The sequence below is a fragment of the Mus caroli genome, unplaced genomic scaffold (genome assembly GCF_978045245.1).
Source record: "Mus caroli unplaced genomic scaffold, Mus_caroli_1 scaffold_3, whole genome shotgun sequence".
Taxonomy (NCBI): Eukaryota; Metazoa; Chordata; class Mammalia; order Rodentia; family Muridae; genus Mus; species Mus caroli.
The window spans coordinates 131,636,150-131,662,635 of record NW_028227258.1 but is presented as its reverse complement, the minus strand read 5'-3'; the positions used below and the strand labels follow the sequence as shown (position 1 = coordinate 131,662,635).

Below are 26,486 nucleotides of genomic sequence, written 5' to 3'. Positions count from 1 at the left end.
GGAGAAAGACGAACGGAAAGATACTACTGAACAAACTGACCCAGTGACTCATAGCTGTAGGATTCAAAGACAAAGTGGAGTCTAGACAACACATGTGAAAACTGTCCCAGAAGACAAAAACAGGGTCTGGGTGGACACCATGGAACCATGTAGAATCCGCGCGGTAGAAGGTAAGAGCAGATTTCTACTAATAAGTAAACAAACAAATAAGTGTTAATAACGAGCAAATGAGGAAGCCCCTCATAAGTCAAGTGGTCACCCATTGTCCGATATAACGCTCCGGCTAGCACAAAGATGTCATCTGGACACTGTAGAGAATGTGTCATTTCAACTAGATGACGTACTACTGCCTTTCTCAAGTTGTGCTAGAATCCAGATTAAGGCCAGCAAGGGAATGGAGAAAGGACAGACACACAGACAATCAGAAAAGTAGGGCCAATAGAGAAGTGTTCACGCTGATGGAATGGCATCTATTAGCAGCAATTCAGAATCTCAGCATGTTCTCTGAACATGTAACTGCCTGCCTCCAGAAATTCTTTAATTTTTGAAAATAAACCCCAATACTTTGTTGCATTTTAATGTACCTTTAAACACGTTTATCCCAACGGAACTTCCCAATGACCTTGAGCAGTCCCGCCTTATCAATGAGGATATGTGATTAGGCACCACAGACGGCCATCTGTCCAGGTTCTTTTGGGCATGACAGAATCTGCAAGATTTGCCCAATCCCCCACCCACCCCCCATCCTCGCTCTCTCACACTGTCTTGCAGACTGCCTCGCCCATGCCCAGCCTACTTCTCTCTCTGCTTCCAACTCTTCCAGATGCGTCTGGATTCTTTTCCCTATCACATTCACAATAAAAACCATTCCCCCAGCAGAAGGACCGTTTCAGAGATTTCTGAGCTGTGGCTCATCTCCTACAACACCCACCGTTATTGTTACATTGTTTCCTGCCCTGTTCGGAAGAATCCAAGAAAGCCAGGCCCAAAATTGCAACCTGTAATTCCAGCTTCCTGGGAGACTGAAGCACAAGGATTATAAATTCTCAAATCCAGCCTAGGCAATTTAGCAGGAGATCCTATCTCAAAACACAAGTAAAACTGACAGCAGGGAATATGGTTCAGTGGTAGAGCACTTATCAGTCCTGAGACTCTAGGTTCAATTCCCAAAACTACCAAAAACATTTTTACAAAGAAAGTGGCCCATCCCAATAACAGAAATGCTTTTCACCCTCCCCAAATAAGAGCACCCAAAACATTTTGCTATGTACACTCAAAGCATTCTTATTTTTCATTCTGTCTGCATTTCAAAAGCATCTCTGGTGTACAATGTTGGGTCCAACTTCTTCAAATTCTGCAGCCGTGATCCACATGTCTTGGAAGGCAGACAAGGATGCAAGAATAGATCCCCCCATCCACACTGATATTTTCCTTTCCGGAGGAGCTATAACCTGTACGGCAGTATTGGCAGGTGCCAGCTTTGCCACATCCTTAATGAGTCGCTTATCTAAACCAGGAAAAGACGTCGATCCTCCTGAAAGGATGATATTGGAGAAGAAGGAGTTCCTGAGATCTGTATCGCATTTCATTATGCTGCCGAAGCACATCTTGTCGATGCCCGGACCATCAACATTCACAAGAAATGGAGAAAAGAGGGCCTCTGGGCAATGAAATAACTGCTTATGGAGTTTGACAGTCTTCCCATCAGGCAGGGTGTATATTTTCTCTAGGTTAGAGTCCTTGGTCATTTCATCTTCATAGTTCATGGCCACATAACAAGCATTCTCTTTAATGTCTGTAACAATCTTCCTGTCCCCGGTTCTAAGCAGCATGATACCATCATCCTTCAACAACATCATGAGGTAGCTGGTGAGGTCAGATCCTGCCACACTCAGCTGTTTTACACCATGAGATAGGCAGTAACCCTCAAAGATGGGCACACACTGAGTAATCCCAGCACCTGAATTCAGCACCAGGCCAGTAGTAAAGCCAGCAGCAAAGAGAGCCAACACCGCCTGGGCGGACATGTAGAAGGCAGGGACTCCCAGATTCTCAAAAAACACTTCGGAGATGTGTTGCCGGTCTGCCAGTGGGTTCAGTGCAGGTTCTGTAACCAAGACGGGGCCATCACTGGCGTTCAGGTTCAGGTTGTAGTCATAGATATGCTTCCACATGATCTCCATGTCCCCCCAGGAGGAAATGAGACCCCTCTCCACTGGATAGCTGGAGGGAGAACAATAAAATATATAAGTCTTGTGCTTTTATGGTTGTTGCTAATGGTGGTTTTTAGATTTGGCTTAAATTATTTTATTATTATTATTATTATTATCTGATAGTTCTTGTTTTGAGACAGAGTCTCATTATGTTGTCCTGGCTAGCTTAGAACCAATGACACTTGCCTCCAGCACTCAGGAGGCAGAGACAGTCAGATCTCCGATTTCAGGCCAAGTCCAATTAACAGAACGAGTTCTAGGATAGCCAGGGTTACACAGAGAAACCCTGCATCAAATAAACAGACAGACAGACAGACAAATAAAACAAACTCAGTATGCAAACCAAGATGTCCTGGAACGCACAGACTCCCCTGCCTTTGCCCGAATGAAGGTGAAGGCTACCATTCTTAAATAGAAACCGTTAATTCTACCTTTCTGTTCCTTTGCATCCAAGGGGACTATTTATCATTATTGTTTTCTGTCAGTGACAAAGTAACTTCCAGTAAACAGCACAGCTACTTTTCTCTGCAGTCATTTTGCTTGGTTATTTTTCTCCTCTTTGAAGAATGTGACTTCAAAAAGTTGGAAACTTCCCACATTCTGGTATAATTGTAAATAGTTCAAGAGACCACACCGCATGACAAAAGTCACACTTCAAGTCACATTCTTTTTTTTTTTTTTTTTTTTTTTTTTTTTTTTTTGGTTTTTCGAGACAGGGTTTCTCCTTATAGCTCTGGCTGTCCTGGAACTCACTTTGTAGACCAGGCTGGCCTCGAACTCAGAAATCCGCCTGCCTCTGCCTCCCGAGTGCTGGGATTAAAGGCGTGCGCCACCACGCCCGGCTCTCAAGTCACATTCTTACGCAGGCACATCTAGCATGAACGGCCACTGTATGCTTGAATATATTTGTGTACAGAGAACAGAAGGTTTTTTTTTTTGTTTTTTTTTTTTTTTTGTAAGGAGTGGCCTTGGGGTTCCTTCCCTGGTCCTTTCGGGGTGGCTTTAGCTCTGGGCTCTCCACCCACTTCCACAAAGCCCCCAAGACTGCAGCGTCCCGCAGTACCTGATGGACAGGAAGCTCCTGCGCTCCTGCGCTTGATCACCCACACACAGCTCCTGCCTGCTGTCTGCCGCATGACCCTTGGACCGGCCCAGAATATTCGGGTAGACAAACTGGGGCTCCCGGGTCCCAGCCAGGCCCGCCTTGATCATTCCCGAGCCGTTGTCGATCACCACTGGTGGCTGGTAGCTGCTCATGCCGCTGGTGCTGCTGCATCTGCGCCTCCTGACCGCTCTTCCCAGGCTGTGCGGTGACAGGTGCTGGTAATGTCGCGTCACAGAGGACCCCGCCATCTGCTGGCCCGCATGTCATGAGTGAGGTGCCTCCTGCAACCGCTTTCCATGGGTTGAGCACTCCTGGAAGCTCTCAGCATTAATACCAGAAAACCGGGCTACCCTTGCAAAACATAGAAATCTAACAATTTACAAGAACCTTTCTCAAACACGCTGAATAGCTATTTTAAAAAAATTCTCTTAAGTCCTCGCACTGTGGTTAACAGTAGTGTTCCAAGGCCGGTGGGAAGCTGGAGGAAGACCCTTAACACCGGCCTTGTTTCGAAATATCGCTACAGGAAAGCTCTGCCTGGCTTCTGTAAGGATCAATTTCAGGGAGTGCTGGGGTGTGAAACGAGTTTATGTTCTGTATAGTAAAGTAAACAACGTTACATCTTTCCTGTCCTTTCTAAAGATGTACATAAAAAGGCAAAACCTTTTGGGTTTTGTAAGATGGTGCATTTTTTTTAGCACAGGCTGGCCTCGAACTCAGCGGAATTCCCCTCTTCAGGCTCTGAGTTCTCGGCTCCCCTCCTTCCCCCTTGTCTTTTCTCCATTCTCTCTCTCTCTCTCTCTCTCTCTCTCTCTCTCTCTCTCTCTCTCTCTCTCTCTCTCTCTCTCTCTCTCTCTCTCTTTCTCTCTCTCCTTCCACCCTTATTTCATCATTTTCTTCATCTTCTGGATTATATCTCTAGGTCCTCCGAAGCTAATTTTCATTTCCTGAGGTTGATATTTTAGGAATAAGAACATGTCTGCCATTTGGTAAGAATATAAATGCCTTAGATCATTATGAAGTTCAGTTCAGAAAAAGAAAGTACACTGCGCAACAAAAAATGGGCGTCTTGGTGTCTGGTTTCGCGCATCCTTTAGGGGCTTTAAAACAGCACACAAATAGAAGCTTTGGTTTCGAAGCAGGATGGGGAAAAGGTTAATTTGCACGTGCTTCCACCAAAACCCGCCAAAGCACTGTTCTGCGCCAATTCACAGGCCCTGGCTACAGCGCGCCGCTGCTTCCCAGCCGGAGGAAGCATAACCTGCCCAAAATGAGAAAAAATGAAATTCGGCCAGGAACTAAGTGTGCCTGCTGATCTCTAGTGGTGTACCTGCCGGGCTTAGCAAAACAAGAAAAAGAAAGAATGAATGAAAGGAAGGAAGAAAGAAAAAGAAATTACAAACAAGTTCAAACTTTTAAATAGTTTCAGCCTGTTAGGTTAACTGTGCTTTGTTAATATTTTTCTCTCTCTCCTCATTGAAAAATACATAAACCTTAAACAGGTGTGAAGCGTATATGAGAAGATCACATAAGAAGAACCATTTCAACGATACAGTGCAACCAAGTTTCCGTAGTGTAGTGGTTATCACGTTCGCCTAACACGCGAAAGGTCCCCGGTTCGAAACCGGGCGGAAACATAGCTTTTAAAACGGTAAAGAAACGACCTTAACTCAGCTTTTTTAAAGTTGATAACAAACGCAACACACAGACGAGAGCAGCAACAAAAAGGGCTGATGAAGTAGGTAGCTGCTACTGATTCTAGATGGCTTGCCTTGCACTCTCCCAATTTCTAGCCTCTGAAGCCTGTCTGTACTCAGTTTTCTCCCCTCGAGATTCCATTTACCCCCCCCCCCCCCCATGTCAGGCTAAATTTTGTTCTTAATTTAAATGTCAAGTTCACTAAATATTTCAGAATTAACACATTATCGAAAGGGTTTGACAAAAAGATGAAATTAAAAAGAAATTTATACTCAGACATATAAAAAAGTAGCCTCAACATTTTTCTTATAAACACGACTCGTGGTTTTATTCACAAATTCTTCACAGAGATATAAGCAAAAAGATTCCGGTATGGAAAAAACTCTCAGAGGTTTTGACACTGTCTTTTAAATAAAGTCACAGGTAAATTCCTTAAAAAAGCATAAACGTAACTTATACTAACAAACGTTTCGGTTGTGCTTTTTAAGATTTATGACGTCCGCAGGTTCTAGGGAAGAACACATCAAAACATTTGGCACTTTCGTACAGTGCAGCGATAAGTTTGCTCTTCTCCCTTTACTGCACTAACTCTGATTTCGAGGTAAATAAAAATAACTGAGCTAAAATGATTCTGGTTCAGACGTAGGAAAACCTTTTCCGGTAGAAAGCCCACCTTCCTCCCACGTTGCGCATGCCCAGTGTGCCCTGCTGCTTTGCTTTGCTTTCGAACATCTCATCTCTGTTGCCAGGTAAGGGCATTCTGGTAGATGAGCTTTGGTGAGCCGGTTCAAACAGAATTCTGGGGGTCCCAAGAGCTTTCGGATATGCAAAAGAGGAAAGAGTGATTGGCCTCGACTTAAGCATATCCCTCCCATTCGCCCCGGTCAAGAACCAGGGTGCACAACACAGTCATCTCCACTGGAGGGGCGCTAATGAAGACAGGATGACAGGCGAGGAAAAGAACTACAACTCCCAGCATGCAGCGCGCAGCGCGGTTCCGGGAGAGGCCGGCTCTGCACTCAAGCCGGGTCTCTGTCCAGAATCTGGGCCGACAGCTGCGGGCTGACAAGGTGAGCAGCTCGCACCCGATGCGAGTGAGCAAGGAGGTGTGATCCGGAGACCTGGGCATGCCGGGAAGTCAGGGCTCTGAGACCCAGCTCGCCGGCCCTAGTAGATTTCTAGCGTCCTATCGCCGGTGTCCCCAATGGATCACACACCCGGACGTGACGCTATCGCAGAGGAGGAAGGGAGAGGCGGAGCGTCGCGGTGACGTCCTCCCAAGATGGCGGTGAGAGAGTGAAGAAACTGTTTCCCTTGGGCGGCTACGGGTGAGTGCCGCCCTCTGTCTGGCCTAGCGTCCCTGCGTTCTGGGATCCCGGGGTCTTGTGTGGCCCGGCGCCTCGGAGATCGAGCGCGATTCGGGGCGGAGGAGGGTGTCTTGGGAGATGCAGCGTCCGCGGTATATATAGTCATGGCCGGTGCCGTGGGAACTCGCGGGAGTGCAAGCTGGGAGGGCAAGGCAGCGGAGGCCGGGGACTGGCTGGGACTGTCGCCCTCCGCCGCTGCCAGGCAAGCAGCAGGCAGGCAAGGGGTGTGTCCTCCTCGGGAGAGTGATGGAACCTTTGACACAGCGGGTCGGGGCGTTCCCGCCCCCTTGCACTTGCCTGGCGCTTGGAACCTCACCATCTCTGCTTACAGGGTTCAGTGATCAGAGAGCAAGGGGAACAACTCGTATCGTGTTCTTATCCTGTTTCAGGGAGGCTTTTCTTAGTCTATTTGTTTAAGCACCTTCAGGTAAAGATGCCTGTTGGAGCTTGAAAGTTTGAGGGGTCAACTCTAGAAGCTTAGGATTTTACGGCCCTCTTTACAACTGTGACATGTTTTTTTGTTGTTTTTTTTTTTTCACTGCCTTTTATTGCATTAGTGTTCTAGTGCAGTAAAACAAAGAAAAGCATTTAATCACCACGAGTGTTCGATGAGGCTTTGGGGGGTTGGAGGCAAAGTAAGAGCTGTGTTCTTGGAGTTTAGTCTTTTGTCCCACACTCCCTTACCGCTGCATGGGTGAATGTTTGATGAAAGTTTACGGCTATCAGTTCACCGTCTCTTCTTGTCTTTTTTAGATCAAGGGTGAAATCCCATTCTGCTAGCAAAATGCAGTATTCACACCACTGTGAGCACCTTTTAGAGAGACTGAATAAGCAACGGGAAGCAGGATTTCTTTGCGACTGTACCGTAGTGATTGGAGAATTCCAGTTTAAGGCACATAGGAATGTGCTTGCCTCCTTTAGTGAGTATTTTGGGGCGATCTACAGAAGCACTTCTGAGAACAATGTTTTTCTTGATCAGAGTCAGGTGAAGGCTGACGGATTTCAGAAACTGTTGGAGTTTATATATACAGGAACTTTAAATCTCGACAGGTAAAGTACATGTTTTTATTCAGTTATAAAATCTAGTCAGTCTTTAGAGCCTGATTCCTGTTTTTCCAATTTGCTCTCCATGGTCATTCTCAGTGTTGATACACAACACACACACACACACACACACACATTATAGCTTCAGTAGAACTGCTGAGGATGAAAAGATGTTTGGTAAGCACAAAAAACACATTAAAGCTGGTGGTGGGCGGCAGAGGCAGGCAGGACCTAGTAAATTCAAGGCCAGCCTGGTCAACAGAGGAAGTTCCAGGACAGCCAGGGCTACACAAAGAAACCCTGTCTTGAAAAAACAAAAACAAACAAACAATACACATTAACGTCAAGAATTCCATCTGGCAGACTTATTCACCAAAAAAAAAAAAAAAAAAAAAAAAAAAAAAAAAAACCAAAAAAACTATTTCAATTTTGCAAGTTCTGAATTTAAAGTGGGTTTTCCTTTGGTCTTCGTGTCCCTCAGGCCCTCTCTCACACAGTCTCTGTCCATTGCTGTATTTGGAGTAATTGGAGTAGAGTTGTTGAAGAACCACCCCTGGCCTCATGGCCTAATGCCTTCTACTGCTCATATTTAAATGGCAACGTGCAGGACTTTCTGATTGTGGTTCTGGAAAGTAACTTCGTGGAAATGCAAGTAGCATTAAGTGTGTTACCGTTGTCAACCTATCCAAAGCTTAAATCAAGCCAGAGGCATCACTGGGTTTCTCTGAAGGGTCTTAACCGCTGGGCTCCAGAGGTGCATTGGTCAAGTGCCTGCTGTGCAAGGATGAGGACCTGATTTCGGGTCCTTAGCCACCATATAAAAGCAGTTTTGTGATACCAGTGCTGCTGGGGTGGATACAGGTGGTTCCTTGGAGCTCATTAGCCCGCCTGCCCGCCAGCCCCCCCTAGCAGAATCTGGGAGCTTCGAGCTCAGGGAAAGATCCTGACTCATATAATAAGGTGTGAAGGGCAACAGAGGAAGACACGCAGAATTGTCTGCGGCTTCCATACACAAATACACACACATCTGCATGCACGTGTGCACAGGAACACACACAGACTATGTGAAAAGATGCTTACTGCTGCCCCTTTAACAGTAAGTAGGCTCCTCAGAGTCTTATGACACAGATATGTTGTCTCGTCTGTGTAAAAGTTAGGCTAATAGTCAGGCATTCCTAGTTGTGGGAGAAAAGTAGAAAGGGCAGAAGCAAAAAGGATCTGGACAGATTGTGCTTGCCTTCTTTCCTTCATTTCTAGTAGAAGCATGAGCACAAGTAGGGTATTGGCTGGTAGAACAGACTTATAGGCCAGTCACGGTGGTGCACGCATTTAACCCAGAACCTGGGATGCAGAGGCAGGTGCATCTCTTTGAGTTCCGGGCTAACCAGACTTACTGAAGAAAAAACAAATAGACATTGGAATTGTATCTTTCTGATTGGCTGATCATATGTCACCTAAAGGCCTCTGGGAGCCTTAATCTCCTCATAAAAGTGAGATAGTAGTAACTATATTGGTATTATTGTAAAGACTGAGTGAAAGCTTACTTGAAGCCCCCACTGTGCAACAAACACTTGTTTAGTTTATATTTTATCGTCTTTATTCTCTGCCCTCTTCAGTTCTACATTTCTTAGAGGAAACTTGGAAGGGAAAAATGCTCATGAGATTCTGCCACCTACTGACTAGGACTATTAATACTTTTCATACACATCTTTTTCCAGGCCATCTCCACAGATGTATGCCTGTACACAGTTAAGATCCTTTCCTTGTAGTTTGAAGCTTATTCCATAATAAGAATGTACACTTCTTATACGTGCTAGGATCAAAACACCTCTTGTTTTTTCTGAAAAGGAAGTATTCATGTTTTAGAATTGTTTTATTGGGATAATGAGCAGAGATAAGTTAATCTTCCACAATAATTAAAATTTGGTAAATAATTGATGAATTGAATGGGCTGAAGAATATAGAGTATTTAATACTAACTGCAGATCAGTGGATTTTGGGAGAGTTTTTTAATTTTTAGGTTTTCTTTTTTAGTTTTTTTGAGATAAGATCTCACTGTGTGAGTTTGACAGAAACTCACTCTGTGGCTGAGGATGGCCTCAATACAGTCCCCAGAGTTCTCTGTTGTAGACACAAGCCACCTACCTTCCACCTGGTCTCTTTCTCCATTAACTATTTGTGAAAAAAAAAAAAAATCTTAAGTTGATTGGAACATCCTGGAACACCTTTCTTAGTAGAGAGTGTATAACAGTTCCAGGCTTTCTGGCACTTTCTCATAGATGGCTAAATGTCAGTTTTTATTAACAAGACCTCCCCATGATTCATATTCACAGCAAAGCTTGAGAAACCTAGTTAAAAGTACTTCCCAAGGCAGGAGAGAAGATTAGGAAACAGTTTTCATTTAACTCTTTCTGTTGCCAATCCAGAAAAGTTGATTGATTTCTGAGGAAGCCTCAGAAGGAATGGGAGGAAGCAGGGTATTGCCAACAACATTAAAAAAAAAAAAAAAAATAGCAGGGCACAGTGTGCATGCCTTTAATCCCAGGGCTCATGAGGGAGAGGCAGGTGACCCCTATGAGTTTGAGTCCAGCCTACATGGTAAGTTTCAGGTTAGTCAAAGCTACAAAGAGATACCCTGTCTCAACAGAAGTAAAACAAATGTATGTGTGTTCTCCAGTGCAGGATGCTCACATGTGTACCACACGCAAGTAGAGGTCAGACACCAGTTTGGGGGACTCATTTCTCTCTTCATCCTGTTGAGATGGGGTCTTGTTTCTGCTGCTGTATGGTTAACTGGCCTGTGTCTGCCTGACATCTTGAGGAGAGTGCAGGGATGATGGGACATGTGCACAGTCACAGTGCCTTCTCAAGTGGGTCCCTTGGGTCTTAGGCTTTCACAGCTGATGGCTTTCCCCGCTGAGCCAGCTTCCTGACCACCCAGCAATCGTTTTTAAATTCAATTCAAGTGTCTGTCTTTTGTTTGTTTGTTTGTTTGTTATTGTTTTCTAAGCAACCAGAAAATACATTTTGTAACAAAAAAGTATTTTGTTACTCTACATTCTTTTCATCTTTTCAGTAACATAGAATTGGAGATACCTGCTCAAACATTCTGAGTTACAGTCTATACATTTCTTACTTAGTTTAAAAATGTCCAGCGTTCTGTTTTATTAGATCTTTAAGAGACATTTGAGTAAGTACAGCTGTTTCCGGTTTTGTTTTTGATTTTTTTTTTTTTTTTTTTTGATCAGTATATATTGTCATTGTCCTGTTTCCTTTCAGTTGGAATGTTAAAGAAATCCATCAGGCTGCTGACTATCTCAAAGTAGAAGAGGTAGTAACTAAATGTAAAATAAAGATGGAGGATTTCGCTTTCATTGCTAGTCCCTCTTCTACAGAAATATCTAGTATTACTGGAAACATCGAATTGAATCAACAGACCTGCCTGCTTACTCTGCGAGATTCTAACAGTCGGGAGAAATCAGAAGTCTCCACAGACCCCGTTCAGGCAGACCCTAAACAACGGGCATGGACAAAGAAATCGTCTCAAAGTAAAAAAAAGAAGAAGGCTTTCAGTTCCCAGAAACCAGGGCAGAGCAAAACAGTGCAGTACCCCAGTGATGTTCTAGAGAGCGCATCTGTGGAATTATTCCTAGAGACGAGTAAGTTGTCCTCACCTGTAGTAGAGCAAATCATTCAAGGAAATGACAATTCAGAACTTGAGTTGACCTCGGTTGTGGAGAATACTTTTCCAACACAAGATATTGTGCAAACTGTTACAGTCAAACGGAAACGTCGGAAATCACAGTCGCATTGTGCCCTGAAAGAACACTCCATGTCTAACATAGCCAGTGTAAAGAGTCCATATGAGCTGGAGAACGCCGGGGAAGAGCTGGATCCAAGGTTTTCCAAGGCCAAGCCAATGTGCAACACTTGCGGGAAGGTGTTTTCGGAAGCCAGCAGCCTTCGAAGGCACATGAGAATACACAAAGGAGTCAAGCCCTACGTCTGCCACTTGTGCGGAAAGGCGTTTACCCAGTGCAACCAACTAAAGACGCATGTGAGGACTCACACAGGTAAACCTGCTTCCTGGGAAAGGCCACTGTTCTGTTTTCCTGCTGTGGTGGCTTAGTGCTGTTTGTGTTTTCTGTTTTGGCACTGAGAATTGAAGCCAGGGCTTCAAGTGAGCACGCATTGTACTACTAAGTTTTATCTTCAGCCCATACAGATGACATTAGCATACAACATTCATTGCTTACGAACAAAGTTTGCCATATTCTTTTATCCGTAAAAGGTTTTAACATTAGAATCCTTTTTTATTTTTATTTTTTTGTTTTTTTCGAGACAGGGTTTCTCTGTATAGCCCTGGCTGACCTGGAACTCACTCTGTAGATCAGGCTGGCCTCGAACTCAGAAATCTGCCTGCCTCTTCCTCCTGAGAACATTAGAATCCTAAAATTTTATTTGTGATTGTAACCAAGTATTTAATAGCTCTTTGTTATAATTGACATTTGAGTTCTAGTGCATCAGGTCCTTACACCCTTTTCTCTCATAATATGCATAAACTTGGTCCTAACCCCAGCCCCTGCTGGAGATTGAACGTAGGGCCTTGAACATGCTGCACAAGCGCTCTACCACTAAGCTAGCCCTTCCCCCTCCCCAATAGGACTTTTTTTATTCTGAGACTGTGTCTTGCTATGTTGCTAAAACCATCTTGAATCTGCAGTCTCCCTGCCTCACCCTCCAGAGTAGTCAGGATCATGGAGCTGTGCCATTACGCCTTGCTTGGTTCTAGTTTTTTAAACATTTAACAGAGTTAAATACTAAAACTCAGGCCAATTTTCACATATTACCACCACTTCCCATTACATGCTCCTAGATTTCATTGGTTTTTGAAGATCCTTCTTTCTCAGCTTTTCTGTTTACCTCTGATTTGCATGACTTTCTGCTTAGGTTTGTATTTTATCTATTCTTCTTGCTGATCACCTTTCACTGTTACGATTGATTTCTTTGCTTCTAGTGTTTTCAGTCGTCTTGAAAGACATCCCGTTTGTTTTTGTTACTTGGAAGTTGTACCATCTTCTGCAAACGAAAACCAGTACTGTTGGAATTCTTAAAAACCTTAAACCAGTACTGTTGGAATTCTTAAAAACCTTAAAACTTTATGACTTTAGCAAGTAAAATAGGATTTTTTTTTCCTAATATCTTCGTAATATAAATGTTATTTTTTTTAGGGGAAAGGCCATATAAATGTGAACTGTGTGATAAAGGATTTGCTCAGAAATGCCAGCTGGTCTTCCATAGTCGCATGCATCATGGTGAGGAAAAACCCTATAAATGTGATGTGTGCAATTTACAGTTTGCAACTTCTAGCAACCTCAAGATTCATGCAAGGTAAAAGAAAATGAGTCGTTTGACCTTTATGTTAGTTAATTATTACAATCTAATGGGTAGTGCATTTTCTGTGAGCACACAGAGAGCACGCAGGGTAAGCCTCACAGGACATTGTGCTGACTGTAGAACAAGAGAGTTTGATGCTTGTCCACCAAGTTTCCATCTGGCTCTCATCTTCCTTCCATTTTCATTCCTCTCCTTTGGAGTGAAAATTGTATTGTGGGATTTGTGTAAACTGTGTTTTGATTTTTATAAGAGTTGCCCAAATCTCTGAGACTTTAGACCTGGACTTTTTTGTTCTTGTTGTTATTTCCAGACAGAATTTCGCTGTGTAGCCCCGGCTGTCCTAGAAGTGGCTCTGTAGACCAGTCTGGCCTTGAACTCAGAGAGACCCACCTGCCTCTGCCTTTGGAGTTCTGGGGTTAAAGGCTCAGCTTAGACGTGAACTTTTGAGAGATCCTGAAGCTATGCAGCCTGGAGAACCTTAGAGATGGCTGAGTGTATTCACATGGGGTGTGCTTGAACATCTCCAGCAGGAGATAGAAAATTGTTTGGCCCTGAGATACCTCCCAAATGCCCATTTGTGGAAGGCATAGTCCCCAGTGTAACAGTGTGTAACATTTCAAAGGTGATTGTGAGGGTAGTGGCTCTGACTTAATCAGAGAACTAGAGGGGGCGATAGTTTAGGTATTGAGACCTGGCTAAAGAACTGTTTCCCTAGATTCTCATTGTTGCCTCTTGCCCCAGCCTTCCCTGCATGCTCCTCCTCTGCCTCTTCTTCCTGACTACTGTGATAGATAGCTCTACCACAGTCTCCCAGGGGAAGTAGTAGCCATGGCCTGTGTGTGAACAATGGCTACAGTAGACTCTGAGTGCCTATGTGGCTGACCTTGGGCAAAGCACATGGAAACAGTGTATGCAGGCAAGGAGCTTAGTAGGTTCTCAAACCAAATGAATATGCATTTTCACACCCTGTCACTTTTGATGACTAGGATTTGGCTAGTTTTCTACTTTTTTGGTTTGTTTGAGGCAGGATCTTGCTGTATAGCCCAGGCTGGTTGCAGACCCAAAATCCTACCTCACTTCTTGAGAGCTGGGATAACAAGAATATACCACTGATGAGGATTTTTGTTTGTTCTGCTTTATGGTGCTAGGAACTGAACACAGGCCCTCCAACATGCTAGACAATTGCTCTACCGTTGAGCTGTGCTCCCAGCCCATTGACTTACTTTTCCTTTGCTAAATATTCCTCAACCAAGTCTTCTTGGTCCCAGCTTTACTTACTTCTTTTCAAGCCAAACTTCTAAGTTCTTCAAAAATTTCCACTTTGTTTTTGCTCACTGTAAATCTAGCTAAAAGTAGCCAGTAATGCTTGAAACATCTGTGTACTATGCAGCCTTGACATTTCTTCCACTGGAAAATTTAAATCTTTAGACCAAGCTCAGAGCCTCGGGGCATGGATAAAATGTAAACAAGGTAATTGCCAGAATTCAAAATTGTTCTCAAGTTCAGTTCCCAGTGGCATTATTTCCTTCTAGTACTCAGCATGTCTTTCCTGACACCGCTTCCCCTTCCTAAAAGTGGTCCGTCTATAGCTATCTTCAAACTTTGAATGCTCATGCATTGGCGCCACAAGTGTTGGAGTCATTGACATTTCCTATCATCCCTTGCTGCAGTGCACATCTCTGTCAGGACGATGGTCTTCTGAACGGTCCACGGAGCTCTGCTGGAGTCTTCTAGAACATCTCTAACCTGCATCTCTAAACTTTCTCTAATTCCTCATAAAGTTCTAAAGTGTCTGAACCCCACTGTGAGGCAGTCACAGAGGATGCCTCCGTGGCACTCTTCTTTCTTTCCATGTCTCCAGCTGTCACTCTGAGGCAGTTACCCTAAGAAGGAGGGCCCGTGTTGGCAGGCAGGTGTAGAGGCTTCAGGCCCTGTTCTCCTGCCTCATAGCTTGTGGGCCTTTGATGAGGCAAAGAAATATGCCAGAGAGGATGTGGTGGAATCCACTGCTCATCCTGTGGCAGACAAGAAGCAGAGGTTGAAGAGGGGTGGAGACAAAGGTACAGTCTGTGACCTGCTTTTTTAGGAGGTAAGGCCTAATTAGAAGCGGGTCAGGCCAAGCCTCCTAATGTTTCCATCTGCTAAACTCTCTCTAGCTGGGGACCAAGCCATTGGCCCTTGGTGTCACCTGTTGAGATGAATGTTGCCTGAAATATAGCACTTTCTATAAGAAGTACTTGATGTATCCGTGACCTCCGGATTGCTTTACTTAGCACTGTTGCTTTATGTTCACTAACAGGAAACACAGTGGAGAAAAGCCATATGTTTGTGATAGATGTGGGCAGAGATTTGCCCAGGCCAGCACACTGACCTATCATGTCCGCAGACACACTGGAGAAAAGCCTTATGTGTGCGACACGTGCGGAAAGGCATTTGCCGTCTCTAGCTCTCTTATCACTCATTCTCGGAAGCACACAGGTGAGAGTCTACTACTGAGATTGCTTGTAACAAGCTTGTAGCCAAGAGAAGTGGGGGTTGGGCCTTTTCAAAAGGTAGACTGTAGCCGTTTTAGATATCTACATTGGTAGTTTTGAAGCTATCTATGTTCATGATCTTCACATAACCATTAGATTAAGAATCTGACATTTGGTAGAATAATACAAGGTAGGTGAAAATTTTTTTAGCTTATGCTTGTTAAAGTAAGAGAATTCTGGAAATATGTAAATCGAATTGAGCCATGTTTTTACGACTAGAGAAAACCTAGTTAGCCTTTTTTGAGAATCTGTCTCTGGTGAGTAAGAATGTGGATGGGGAGTTAAGCCGGAGGTGGCTTAGGCATGAAGCCTGTCTTGTGACTTGGGCCTCTTTTGCATAGACATTCCAAGATCTGGAACTCAAGACAGGTGTGTCAGATGCAAATGAGAAGTTTTGAAAACAGAGTGTACTGGTCAGAGTCTCTTTTAGAAGGTGGGCTCTTGGCCATAATCTTCCTTAAATATTTTTATTCTCCTTGAATAATAAAAGTAAATAGCAAGATTTGAAATGTCACTTGAATTAGACATGTCCTTAATCATATGAATCAAATTGTTTGCCCAGGTCATCTCTTGTAGGAAAGAAGAAATTCAGAAATGATGCTCTAGTGTATAAAAAGTACCGATCTAGATATGTAGAATGAATAGCTCATTACTTTGGATGCTTCTCAGATACATCATAGGAAGGCTTTTATATAGATGATAATTTTAAAAGCTTAATTTAGATCTCTTGTAATTGATAAATATTATATTGGTATAGTACACCACTTCGCTATCTTTTATTTTCCATCTAGGTGAAAAACCATACATATGTGGTATTTGTGGGAAAAGTTTTATTTCCTCAGGAGAGCTCAACAAACACTTTCGATCCCATACAGGTCTGTGTTTAGGGAGAACGCATCGTTTTTTGTTCTCTCTTAATTCCTTTGTACATAAACCTTGGCTTTGAAACCATTGTGGAATATCTAGTATCTAGTATAACTTAGTGATAATTAGTTTCTCATGTATAAATATCAGCTTTTTATTTGTTCATTTCTTTCTTTTGTTATTATTTTAGTTGTTTAGAGTATAATTTAAATTTGGTTAAGAATTGTGTAGATTTTCTAAGGAATATGCCAGATATCCATCATTTCCAAATGAAAACATTTGCATTAAATTGAGTAGATATATCAAACAAGGAATTATCAGAATTATAAAGTAGGGTTCTTATATATAAATTTTAGGAATGGATTTTGTTATCAGCATGTTTGTTATAACATGTAATATGTATGAAAAAACATTGAATATTAAAATTAAAGGAAAACTGCTACTTTTTAAAGTTGTTCACATTTTTTTTTTAAAAATTTATCTTCATAATTCTTATCCAGCATGCTATGAATACTAGAAGGGGCTTGTTAAACTCACTGCCAGCTCCTGTATCCTCCTGTTTCTTGGTTTTAGGGTAACATATTAAGTGATTCTTCAGTCATCCACTGACCCCCACTGTGCTGGGGAGCAAACTCAGAGCTTTACTGATGCTAGCTAGGCATGCAGTCTTCCGCTGAGGTAGATTCCCCAGCCTGAACAGTATGCATTGGAAAATAATTGTGTTGTAGAATATTGTCAGTATTTCTTAGAAGAGTTCCTCATTTGTGACATGTCAGAGTAGATAATTTGTGAGAACTTCAGAAAATGAAAATGCATAATTTCACCCCAAATTGGGCTATACTTCTTAAGTAAAAGTGTACCTAAGGTGTAGGGTTTCTCATCTCACAGTTATAACTAAGTGATTAAAAGAGTGCTTGCTTAATTGTCATCAATATTTGATAGTTGTGTGTCAGCTAGCAATTTTTTAAATACTAAGTTTTTAAAGTTCTTGCCTTGTTTTTTAGGAGAACGACCATTTATCTGTGAATTATGTGGAAATTCATACACAGACATTAAAAACTTAAAGAAGCATAAAACAAAGGTCCATTCTGGTAAGAGCACGTGCTTAGACATGCACTTCTCTATTGTGCTGGTCCTTAGCATGATGAGCAACACATTTCAACACTGGAAACTAGATCTGTGTTTAAAAGTAGATGTAGGGAGCTAGAGTGGATCATGCTTATAATCTCAATACTCAGGAAGCTGTCCCAGTAATATCTCAAATTCTTAATGTCAAGGTGGCCACACAGCTAGTTGCAGGCAAGCTTGAGCCACATAGTGAAGCCCTGTCTCAAAAAACAAACCAAAATAGTCCCCAACAAAACAGGGCTAGAAGCTTGTGTGCTCAGGCCTGACAACCTAAATTCTATTCCCAAATCTCACAGGTACCAGAAGAGAACAGTTACCTGAGAGTTGTTCTCCGACACACATATACACACAAACACAGACACAAATAAACAAGCAAGCAAGCAAGCAAACAAATGAATAGAATTAAGTGATTTTAGAAAACAGTAACAAAGACTTACGTATATACATATAAAGAAAGTAGCTTTATAATTTACAGAATATTCCTCTTTCCACTGTTTTTGAAATATTAAACTTCATAAAAGAAATAAAAATAAAATAAATTTAAAATGTTCAGGGGCTGGAAAGATGCCTCATCATTTAAGAGCACTAGCTGCCCTTCCAGAGGACCTGGGTTAGAGTCTCAGCACCCACATGGCAGCTCACAGCTGTCTGTAGCTCTAGTTCCAGGGGTTCCAGTGTCCTCTACCAGACCCTGGCACCAGTCACACATGCAGTAAAACACCCATACATATAAAATAACAATAATAATAATAATAATAAAAACCAACTTTATCTCCTTCTTTAAAAAATCAGACTTGCCACAAAGCATGGTGGCACATATCACACACCTATAACTCTGTAACTTAGGTGACGAGAAAGACAGTTGTTGTTCAAGTTGTGCTTCATAAGTAGTCCCTTCTCAAACAAGCAAACCAGCCAACAAACAAAAAGCAAAAAGCATGACTTTTGAGTAGTTTCAAAAGTGAAAGACAATATAAGCATGCAATGTTATTATTGTCCATAATGCGTTGAGGATGACTAATGTAGTTAGAAAGAAAAGAGCTCTCGTGAATATCAGAATGTGGAAGGAAATAGGCCCTGGTAGCTCAACATCCTGTCAGTATAGGAAGCCAGACTGCAAACTTTTAGGCTCGTTGCTGACATTAGATGCTTGGTTTACTGTACTTATGACATTCCGCCAAGATGAAAGGTATCTCAGGTGTGACGATGAGAATCAGAGAGTGGGATAGAATGCTCACACAGCATGTGTGCAGCTCCGGGTACAGTGTCCAGTATCAAACAGTTTACGTGTGTGTGACTTCGTTTTACTGTAGTAAGTTTAATTGTAAGGATTAGGGTAGAAACATCTGAAAACTGCAGTGAGTCTCTTCATAGTCCATTTAATACCTATGGATACACATAGCTGCAGGGTGTATGAAGTTGAACAGGGTATAGTCCTGGTTCTCTTAAGAGCTTAATTACTACCTGGATGTAATGTCAGAGATCTGACTATATTGAAATTGTAGAGCATCGTAAGTACAGAAGTGCTAAAGGAGCTATTTGTTCTGAAGCATTAGCATGGCCTTAGGTTCTCTTGGACATGGTAGCACATGCCTATAGTCCCGGCACTCAGGATGCTGACCGACAGCAGATTGCTTGCAAGGCCCGTAAAGACAGTATCTAAAAGGGAGGGGCTGTCAGGAGACAAAAGACTTATTTCTACAGAAATTGAGGAGAGAAATTCAGGGGATGGAGACGGGCAGGACAGAGTCATTGCAAACAGACAAGACCGCTCAGGTTGTTTCTTGACTGGTTAAACCGCAGAGCACAGAGAATTGCAACTTGGTGTAAGCAAAGCACGCACTGTTGGCTATCCAACGAGGCTGCTGAAGTCATGTCAGCATGTTACTGCCAGTAGTGCAGTGAAGGCAAGGCACATCGCTAGTTGGTGTGGTGATATCTCTAGGAGATATCACTTCTGGATTTAGCTGATAAGTTGTGTACTGCAAACCTGAAGCCACTGGCTAGTGGGCACTCCTCATTAAATTAATCAGTGTACAGAGATTGATTTACTTTGTTGCCCTTCTGCACTTAGAAATCAGGGAAGTTTAACTTAGCATTCACCATGGAGGAATTTACAGCCTAGTTGAGGAGTGGAGGCATGACTGAGTAGTCTACGGGTGCCATGGAGAGAGGGTGAGATTTGCATCTGTGTAATGAGGTAGAGGAGGAGAGCTCACCTGGCCTTAGAATGTTTACACTCATTTGTGTACTTGTGTTTGTGCTTGGCCCTGTTCTTGATACATGCTGTGTAGTATCAGTGCAAACTTCAGGCACATGGGGGAGAGAGAAACAGGTTGCACGTGGTTGTGGAGGCTGAGTGTTTCTAGGACCTGAAAGTGGATTAGTGCACCTCAGACAGTTGTTTGGTTTTGCATTGCTAGAGCCAGTATACTTTCCCTTCTGTTTCAGGTACTGATAAAAATCCAGATTGCAGTGTAGATGACCATGCTGTAAGTGAACAAGACTCCATACAGAGAAGTCCTTTGTCAGAAACACTAGATGTGAAGCCTTCTGATATGACTCTACCCTTAGCGCTTCCACTTGGGACTGAAGACCACCAGATGCTCCTGCCTGTCACAGACAGTCAGTCTCCTACATCAGACACACTGCTGAGGTCCACTGTGAATGGATATTCGGAACCACAGTTGATTTTTTTACAACAGTTATATTGACTTTGAGGACATGGACTTGCTAGGCCATCCTCGGCAGTAGACATAAATATGTCTGGTAAGGTGCATATTCTTATTAACCCCCACTCATTTGAGCTGTGTGCCCATTAGTCTTTGTTCACGGAAGTCAAAGCACCTGACACTGCATCAGTCAGTGCTGGTTTTGGTCTTTGGATTTTATTGTAAACAGCCAGCCTGTGAAGGAGCGCTTCCACCGCACCACACTGTTTTGGGTGGGTCGGTTTGAGACACTGTTAATGCTGCCTTAATTCCATCTTCACTTTGCATTGTAGACTTGTTTGTTCCTTAGGTCGAATCTGACCTGGGGTTTTTTGTTGTTCTCTCCTTGCTGTTTAAACAAAATCTACAGTAATATCAACTTCAAAGTGTTTCTGTTTGTAAGCCCTGTGGACCAGTATGGAAACTGTCGGAGGGATTCAAGTTCATGTTTATGTCTATGAAAATTTAGATACTGAGGAAGAATTGTGCTATTTATTAATATATTCCTTTAGAGGTAACTTTTCTAATGAAGCCAAACAAAGTATTTCTCTCAAAACCCAGAAAATGTGTGTAAATTTGTGTTCATTTAGAGTGAATTCAGGATTCTGGGGAAAACCAGTACTCAGATCCATTTTTGTTTGAGTTGAAACTATATTTTTTTAAATAGATATTTGGTGTTTTTAAGTGGTCAGAAGACAGTTTTGGAATTTGATTCATTTTATATTTTATTAGATTTGTAGATTATTGGAAGTGAATATATAACAAGTTTTGAAAATTTTTGATAAGCCTATCTTGTATCAGTTATGCACTTTTTAAAATAAATGTTCTAAAAGGAATTTTCTAGATATAAAATACATACTAGAAATCACTTGGCTTCTAAATTTGATGTATTACTTAGAAAAAAATCAAGAAACCTGAGTTGCATGCCTAAGGCAACACACGTACACACAAATAAAATTAATATCCTAACTTCAATTATAAGCTATACTTTTGGGTTATCAGTTTGTTTACCATTTTATATTTGAGTTTTCTATAGACATGTGTTTTTCAAATTTATACATTAAAACTGCAACTTTTGGTTGTTGGCTATAGCTTTATAGTGGTCCTTTCCGTTCCCCTGGGTGTAGAGAATTCAGCATCGCCCGTCCTCCAGCCTGCTCCCTCTTCCCCTCTCACTGTTCTGCATATCAGTTGATTTCACTTTGCGTTTTAAGTTCCAGTTTCCCAGTCAGTTCCTGTTGCTGACAAGTCCTGGTGACTGTTTCTCATCTCTGCCATCAATTAGTTAGGTCTCACGTGTTTTCAGGACTGCACTGGAACAGACTCGCAGTGTTCACTGAGACTGTATTCTTCCATCATAATCCTCCCTTTTTGGGTCCAAGTCATAGAACTAAGAGGACATACTAGGACCCTCAGTTCTTGCAAACTGCAGGTGTCTTCCCATTTCTTAGAGCTATAGCATTTTCACAGTAAATTATGACCAGCGAGACTAACTTAACTGGAGAGAGTATGAAATACCACCTTTGTACAATAAACTTATTTTATTATTTAGCTAAGAAATCTGTGTGTATGTTAAATGAACATACTGAGTTGGAATTAAATTTGTAAGGTATAAAATGTTCAGCTAATCTTTTCTGGTTAAAGATCAATAAAAATTTACTGGAATATAACAAAACTGAAAAAAATTAAGACTCAACCCTTTTTAACAAGTTTGCCAAAGTGGAGGGGCTATCTTTAAATCACAGCTTCATTAATCCAAGCATATAATGAACATTTTTTTTTTTTTAAGTGCTGTAGTTAGGTGGGCGCACACATACCTATAATCACAGCATTCTGGAAAGTTAAGGCAAGAAGGTTAAACAGGGTTCCAAAAGCTGCTGTCATGATGTCTGTGCTATGTGCAGTCTCCTAGAGTGAAATGACAGTCTTTTGTTTGTTTAGCACTTCACAGCCCAGACTGGCCTAGGACTTCTGTGCAACCTAAAGCCCTCCACATCCTCCCCGCATTCTCCAGGCGTGCAGCACAGCCCCTAACAACACAGCACCAAGCCACACAATCCCAGACTTGCTAACTAGCATTTGAAAGCTTCTAAGTTGTTACTTTCAGCATTATTTCATATAAGTGGAATCTGAAGTAGGTCAGATTGTTTTTTTAATTTGTATTCCTTGCGTATCTAAAATTATTTTAAATTGATATTGGTTTAGTCATTTGCTCTTCCAGAGTTATTTGTGACGAGAGCTCAGAGACTGAATGTCATTCTTTTAATGCTATGCTGTTACTTACTCTAATGTGCGCGCACTTTATGAGAATCTGGGAGTCATTCTAACACAGAGAATCCCTGCGGTAAGTTCTTTACCTACTCTGTTATGATGCAGTGTTTTAGCAAAGATTCTTAATTATTTAAGTGTTACAGCAGGTTTTCAAACTCTTTCTTTAAAATGCTGAATATCTTAGAAAGTATTTTCTAATTTTGTTTTGTATTATTTGACTTTAGAGCTTTTTTAAAAAGGGAATTGTAATTATATATTAAATAAAATTTGCTGTTAAATAGTATTCATGTTAAATTCCGTAGGATCATTTCAGTGGACAATTTTAAAGGCTTTTTCAAGATTGAAGGTCTGTCAATTCTTTGAAAAAGTAGTTTATCATTTCTCTACATTTTAGTCTTACAGAAATGGCACATTTCAAAGCAGTTAAAGTAGGTAATTAACTCTCTACACTAATTTTAAAAATATCCTAGGCTAATAGTTGTACTGTCTTTACTTCTGTCAGATTGGAGTTTAATAAGAATATCCATGCCTACTGCAGTTTACTGTGCTGAATCAGATGTGCTGGGGCAGATATTTGATGGAGAAGCCTCGCAGCTGATTTCAGCATGGACCAAACACTGAGAGCTGCCTCCCAAGCACTGCTTGGTGCTCTGTCTTTGAGAAGCACTTAAAATGAAGTTCTGGAATATAATTTTTTTTTTTATCATTTAACCTGGAGATTTTTAATCTGTTATTGGGTTAAAAATACCACCAAATAAAAAGATTAATTCTGCATTTTCACTCACTATTTTGAATAACAATGAGACTGAGATATTAGGACATTGATTTCTTTGTTTCTTTTTTGCTTGAGACAGGTTTGATTATGTATCACTATGTTGAGATTGGATTTATTAAATAGCCTAAGTGTGGAGTTCACAGTGATCATGCTGCCTCAGACTCCTGCGTCCTGGCTTATAGCTGTGTACCGCTCTCTACATTAAGCTCTCGAGACATGATGTAGTCTTCTTTTGCCTTCTTCAACCCCTGCCCCTGCTTATTGACAAAAGATTTGCTGTGTTTAAGGATTTATCATATAAACATAGTACCTGCCAGGAAATGTACAAAAATAATTCCGTCCACTTGAAGAAAGGCGAGAAAGCCAAGATGAGTAGCTGTAAAATAAGCAGAAATGCTGAGTGGTGTTTCACAGGAAGTTCAAAAAGGAAGTGTGAGCAGTCAGGAGTAGTGGAGAGAGAAAGGGCCATTGTTCACCTGGGTAGACAAAGAAAGTGACTGAGGGAAGTTACATGTGGCTGACAGAAGAGGAGCTAGGCAGAATGCAGAAAGTATCTAAAGAGAATGAGGTAACAGTCAGAAATGTGTAACCCAGCAGCCATGCTGACTTACATGCACAGCCTGAATTTGCTAGGCCGCATTTATAGCCCACGTGGTCACGTCCTACCATAGTTGATGGCTGAAAGGCAGAAATTAGACTCCCAGGTTTGTAACATGATTCCATACCGGTGACCTCAGCTGACTTACTTAACAGACCGCTGGGTCATATCCTCAAGAATTTGAGCTGTGGAATGCTGCGGTGTTAAGTAAGGTCTAAATGAAAAGGTCCTGCGGAATTGGCCGGAAAGTCAGTGAGAAAAATCGAGAGTACTGGAGAAAGCTGGTGTTTAAAGCAAAGGATTGCGCCTTAGACCAGTAAATTTGAAGACACAGGGACACGTTTCACACAATAGCATGGAAATGAGCCTGTGGAGGTCAGCATTGTCAGGGGTTTATCTATCTTTCCATACATTGTATTCTGGTCATGCTTTTCCCTTCCCCCAACTCCTCCCAGATCCTCTACACCTCCCCACCCATAGCCAACTCTGACCCTTTCTCTCTTTAAAAAAACAAACAGGCAAACAAACGAGATCAAAAACACACACACAAAGTGAAACCAAAATATACAGCAAAGACCAGACAGAAAGGACTGGAAAAAGCAATTTAAGACAGTCTACAAAAAATACCATCTGGTTCTTTCTGTGTTGGCCATGGGGCATGAGGCCTATCCTGAAGTGTGGCTAATATATCGAGCTATACTCCACTGGAAGAACTAATTTTTCCTTCACAAGTAGATGTGGATAGCAGATAGCTTCTTGGTGAGGGGTGGGAGTCTAGATCTATTTCCCTCTGTCCCCACTGGGACCCTGTCTGACTTTAACTTATGCAAGCTCTGGGTGTGCTACTGCCGCCTTAGAATTCCCCTTCCCTAGATCCTCTCCTCCCCCACTCATGCCCTACTAGGTACCTAGGCTCTGGTTCTGTGGATCGTAGCATATATATCACAGACTTTAAAGCTGACATCCACATAGTATCAGTCAGGGTTCACCAGAAAAACAAGTGATAGAATGACTCGGGTGTGTGTGTGTGTGTGTGTGTGTGTGTGTGTGTGTGAGAGAGAGAGAGAGAGAGAGAGAGAGAGAGAGAGAGAGAGAGGATTTATTTGAGTGGTTTATAAGCTTTGATCAATAATTTTTATCTTGGAATCCCCCCAGAAGTAGGCTCTAATACCAGTAAAGGAATGAAGTTGCCAGCAAGAATGAGGGCAAACAGGCACAAAGCAAAATCCCTTTCTTCCTCCTCCTTTATATGAGCTGCCACTTGGTGGTGTGGCCCAGATTTAAGGAGGGTCTTCTGACTTCAGTGAGCCAGTCAAGAAAAACCTCTCCTGGGTGTGGCCACCTGTGTGAGCTCCAGTTAATTTCAGATGTAGTCAGGTTGACCAGAATAGCAGACATGACATGTAAGGTAAAACACACCCCTTTGGTCTTTTGAAAATCTAAGCTAAATCACTTGGTTTTTGTTTGTTTGTTTGTTTTTTTGTTTTTTGTTTTTTGTTTTTTTGTCTAGCTCATGGGAACTTCATAATTTTAACAGCTATACAGTATCTTCATTGTCCGTGGTTGAGTAAATGTCTCTATGGTAGGTATAGAGTCCTTTGGGTACATGCCCAAATGTTACTACTTGGTCCTGAGCTATATCTGCAGCCTCCTGAGGAACCATCACACTGATTCCCTAGGAATTGTCAAAAGGTTGCCCTTCCACCAGCAATGAGTGCTGTTCCCCTTATCCCACATCCTCATCAGGATGAGCTGCCATTTGTTTTATTGATCTTGCTGTAAGATGCAACCCCCAAAGCCATTTCAATTTGCATCTCCCCAATGACTAAGGGTGTTTAGGATTTCGTTAAGTGTTTCTCAGTCATTGCTGTTTCATCTTTATCATCAAGTATTTTAAAAGTGTGCCATGGCCCATTGGACTTGCAAACTTTATATGCCCCAGTACAGGGGAACCCAGGGCCAAAAAGTAGGAGTGGGTGGGTAGAGGAGTAGGGGGGAGCATATGGGGGACTTTTGGGATAGCATTGGAAATGTAAATGAGGAAAATACCTAATTAAAAAAAAAAGTGTGCCACTTAATTTTGCTTTCAGAGTTGAAGCATTACTAGTATAATATGATCTGTGACTATAATCAGCTATATTTAAGCAGGATCTTAAAGATGATTGCTACATCATATGTTGTATGTTTATACAGTGTAAGAAGAGGAGTTAGCATACATACCTTACCTAAGGGTAAGTCTGGAGAAAAATTGCTTCTTTACCTACTCTCAGGCTCATCTTTTAGAAGCGTGCTTTCTTTTATTTCTCAGATGGAATCCAAATGTATGAAGGGGCCTAGATGATATAATGGCATCAGAATAAATGGATCTAAGCATTCTGCTGGCCCCTAAGGCAGTAAATAATGGCCTGTCACATTGTGTCATCAAACTTTCCCTACCATTGTCAGAACCAGTAGTTGTCTGCTAAGCTGGCCTCACCTCAGTTAAGTGTGGACATGTGTTACCATGGAGACGCAGGTGGTAGGAGACCGGGATAGGTGCACACACAGACTGGTCACATGCCTCCCACTGCAGGCTCAGACAGGCTTACTGCTGGTCCTTCAGCCATCTTCTATACTTCCTCTTGGAAGAAAATAGGAGCATTTGGGCCCTACTGTAGCACACAGGAGTAGACTGAGAAAGCAAACTGCATTGCTGAGGGACTTGAATGTATAATCCTGAAAGGCCATCTCCTTCCAGAACCCTGTAGACTCTTACCCAACATAGGATGGAACGCTGCCTCA

At 42.1% G+C, this 26,486-nt stretch overlaps 2 protein-coding genes and 1 non-coding gene across 5 annotated transcripts; 2 read left to right on the top strand and 1 right to left on the bottom strand.

Annotated features, from left to right (window-relative positions):
- Positions 1-1,254: 1,254 nt before the first annotated feature.
- On the bottom strand, positions 1,255-3,550 carry Actrt3 (actin related protein T3). The gene is made up of 2 exons (XM_021158688.2): positions 3,277-3,550; positions 1,255-2,223 (listed from the first exon to the last, which is right to left on the bottom strand). Exons 1-2 carry the CDS (start codon positions 3,468-3,470, stop codon positions 1,308-1,310), a joined length of 1,110 nt encoding a protein of 369 aa, XP_021014347.1. The 5' UTR covers positions 3,471-3,550; the 3' UTR covers positions 1,255-1,307.
- Positions 3,551-4,882: 1,332 nt separating this feature from the next.
- On the top strand, positions 4,883-4,955 carry Trnav-aac (transfer RNA valine (anticodon AAC)). The gene has a single exon. It is a non-coding gene; the product is annotated as a tRNA-Val (tRNA).
- A 795-nt stretch (positions 4,956-5,750) lies between these two features.
- Positions 5,751-24,742, top strand: Mynn (myoneurin). 3 transcript variants are annotated; one of them, XM_021158301.2, is made up of 8 exons: positions 5,752-6,344; positions 7,137-7,433; positions 10,707-11,500; positions 12,659-12,818; positions 15,124-15,302; positions 16,150-16,233; positions 17,227-17,313; positions 19,802-24,739. In XM_021158301.2, the coding sequence occupies exons 2-8, from the start codon at positions 7,168-7,170 to the stop codon at positions 20,062-20,064; spliced, it is 1,833 nt and encodes a 610-aa protein (XP_021013960.1). In that variant the 5' UTR covers positions 5,752-6,344; positions 7,137-7,167; the 3' UTR covers positions 20,065-24,739. The 3 variants fall into 3 exon arrangements, with proteins under 3 accessions (XP_021013961.1, XP_021013960.1, XP_021013962.1); XM_021158302.2 differs by lacking the exon at positions 16,150-16,233 and having other exon boundaries at positions 5,751-6,344; positions 19,802-24,741; XM_021158303.2 differs by lacking the exon at positions 5,752-6,344 and having other exon boundaries at positions 7,137-7,303; positions 19,802-24,742.
- The last annotated feature ends 1,744 nt before the right edge of the window (positions 24,743-26,486 follow it).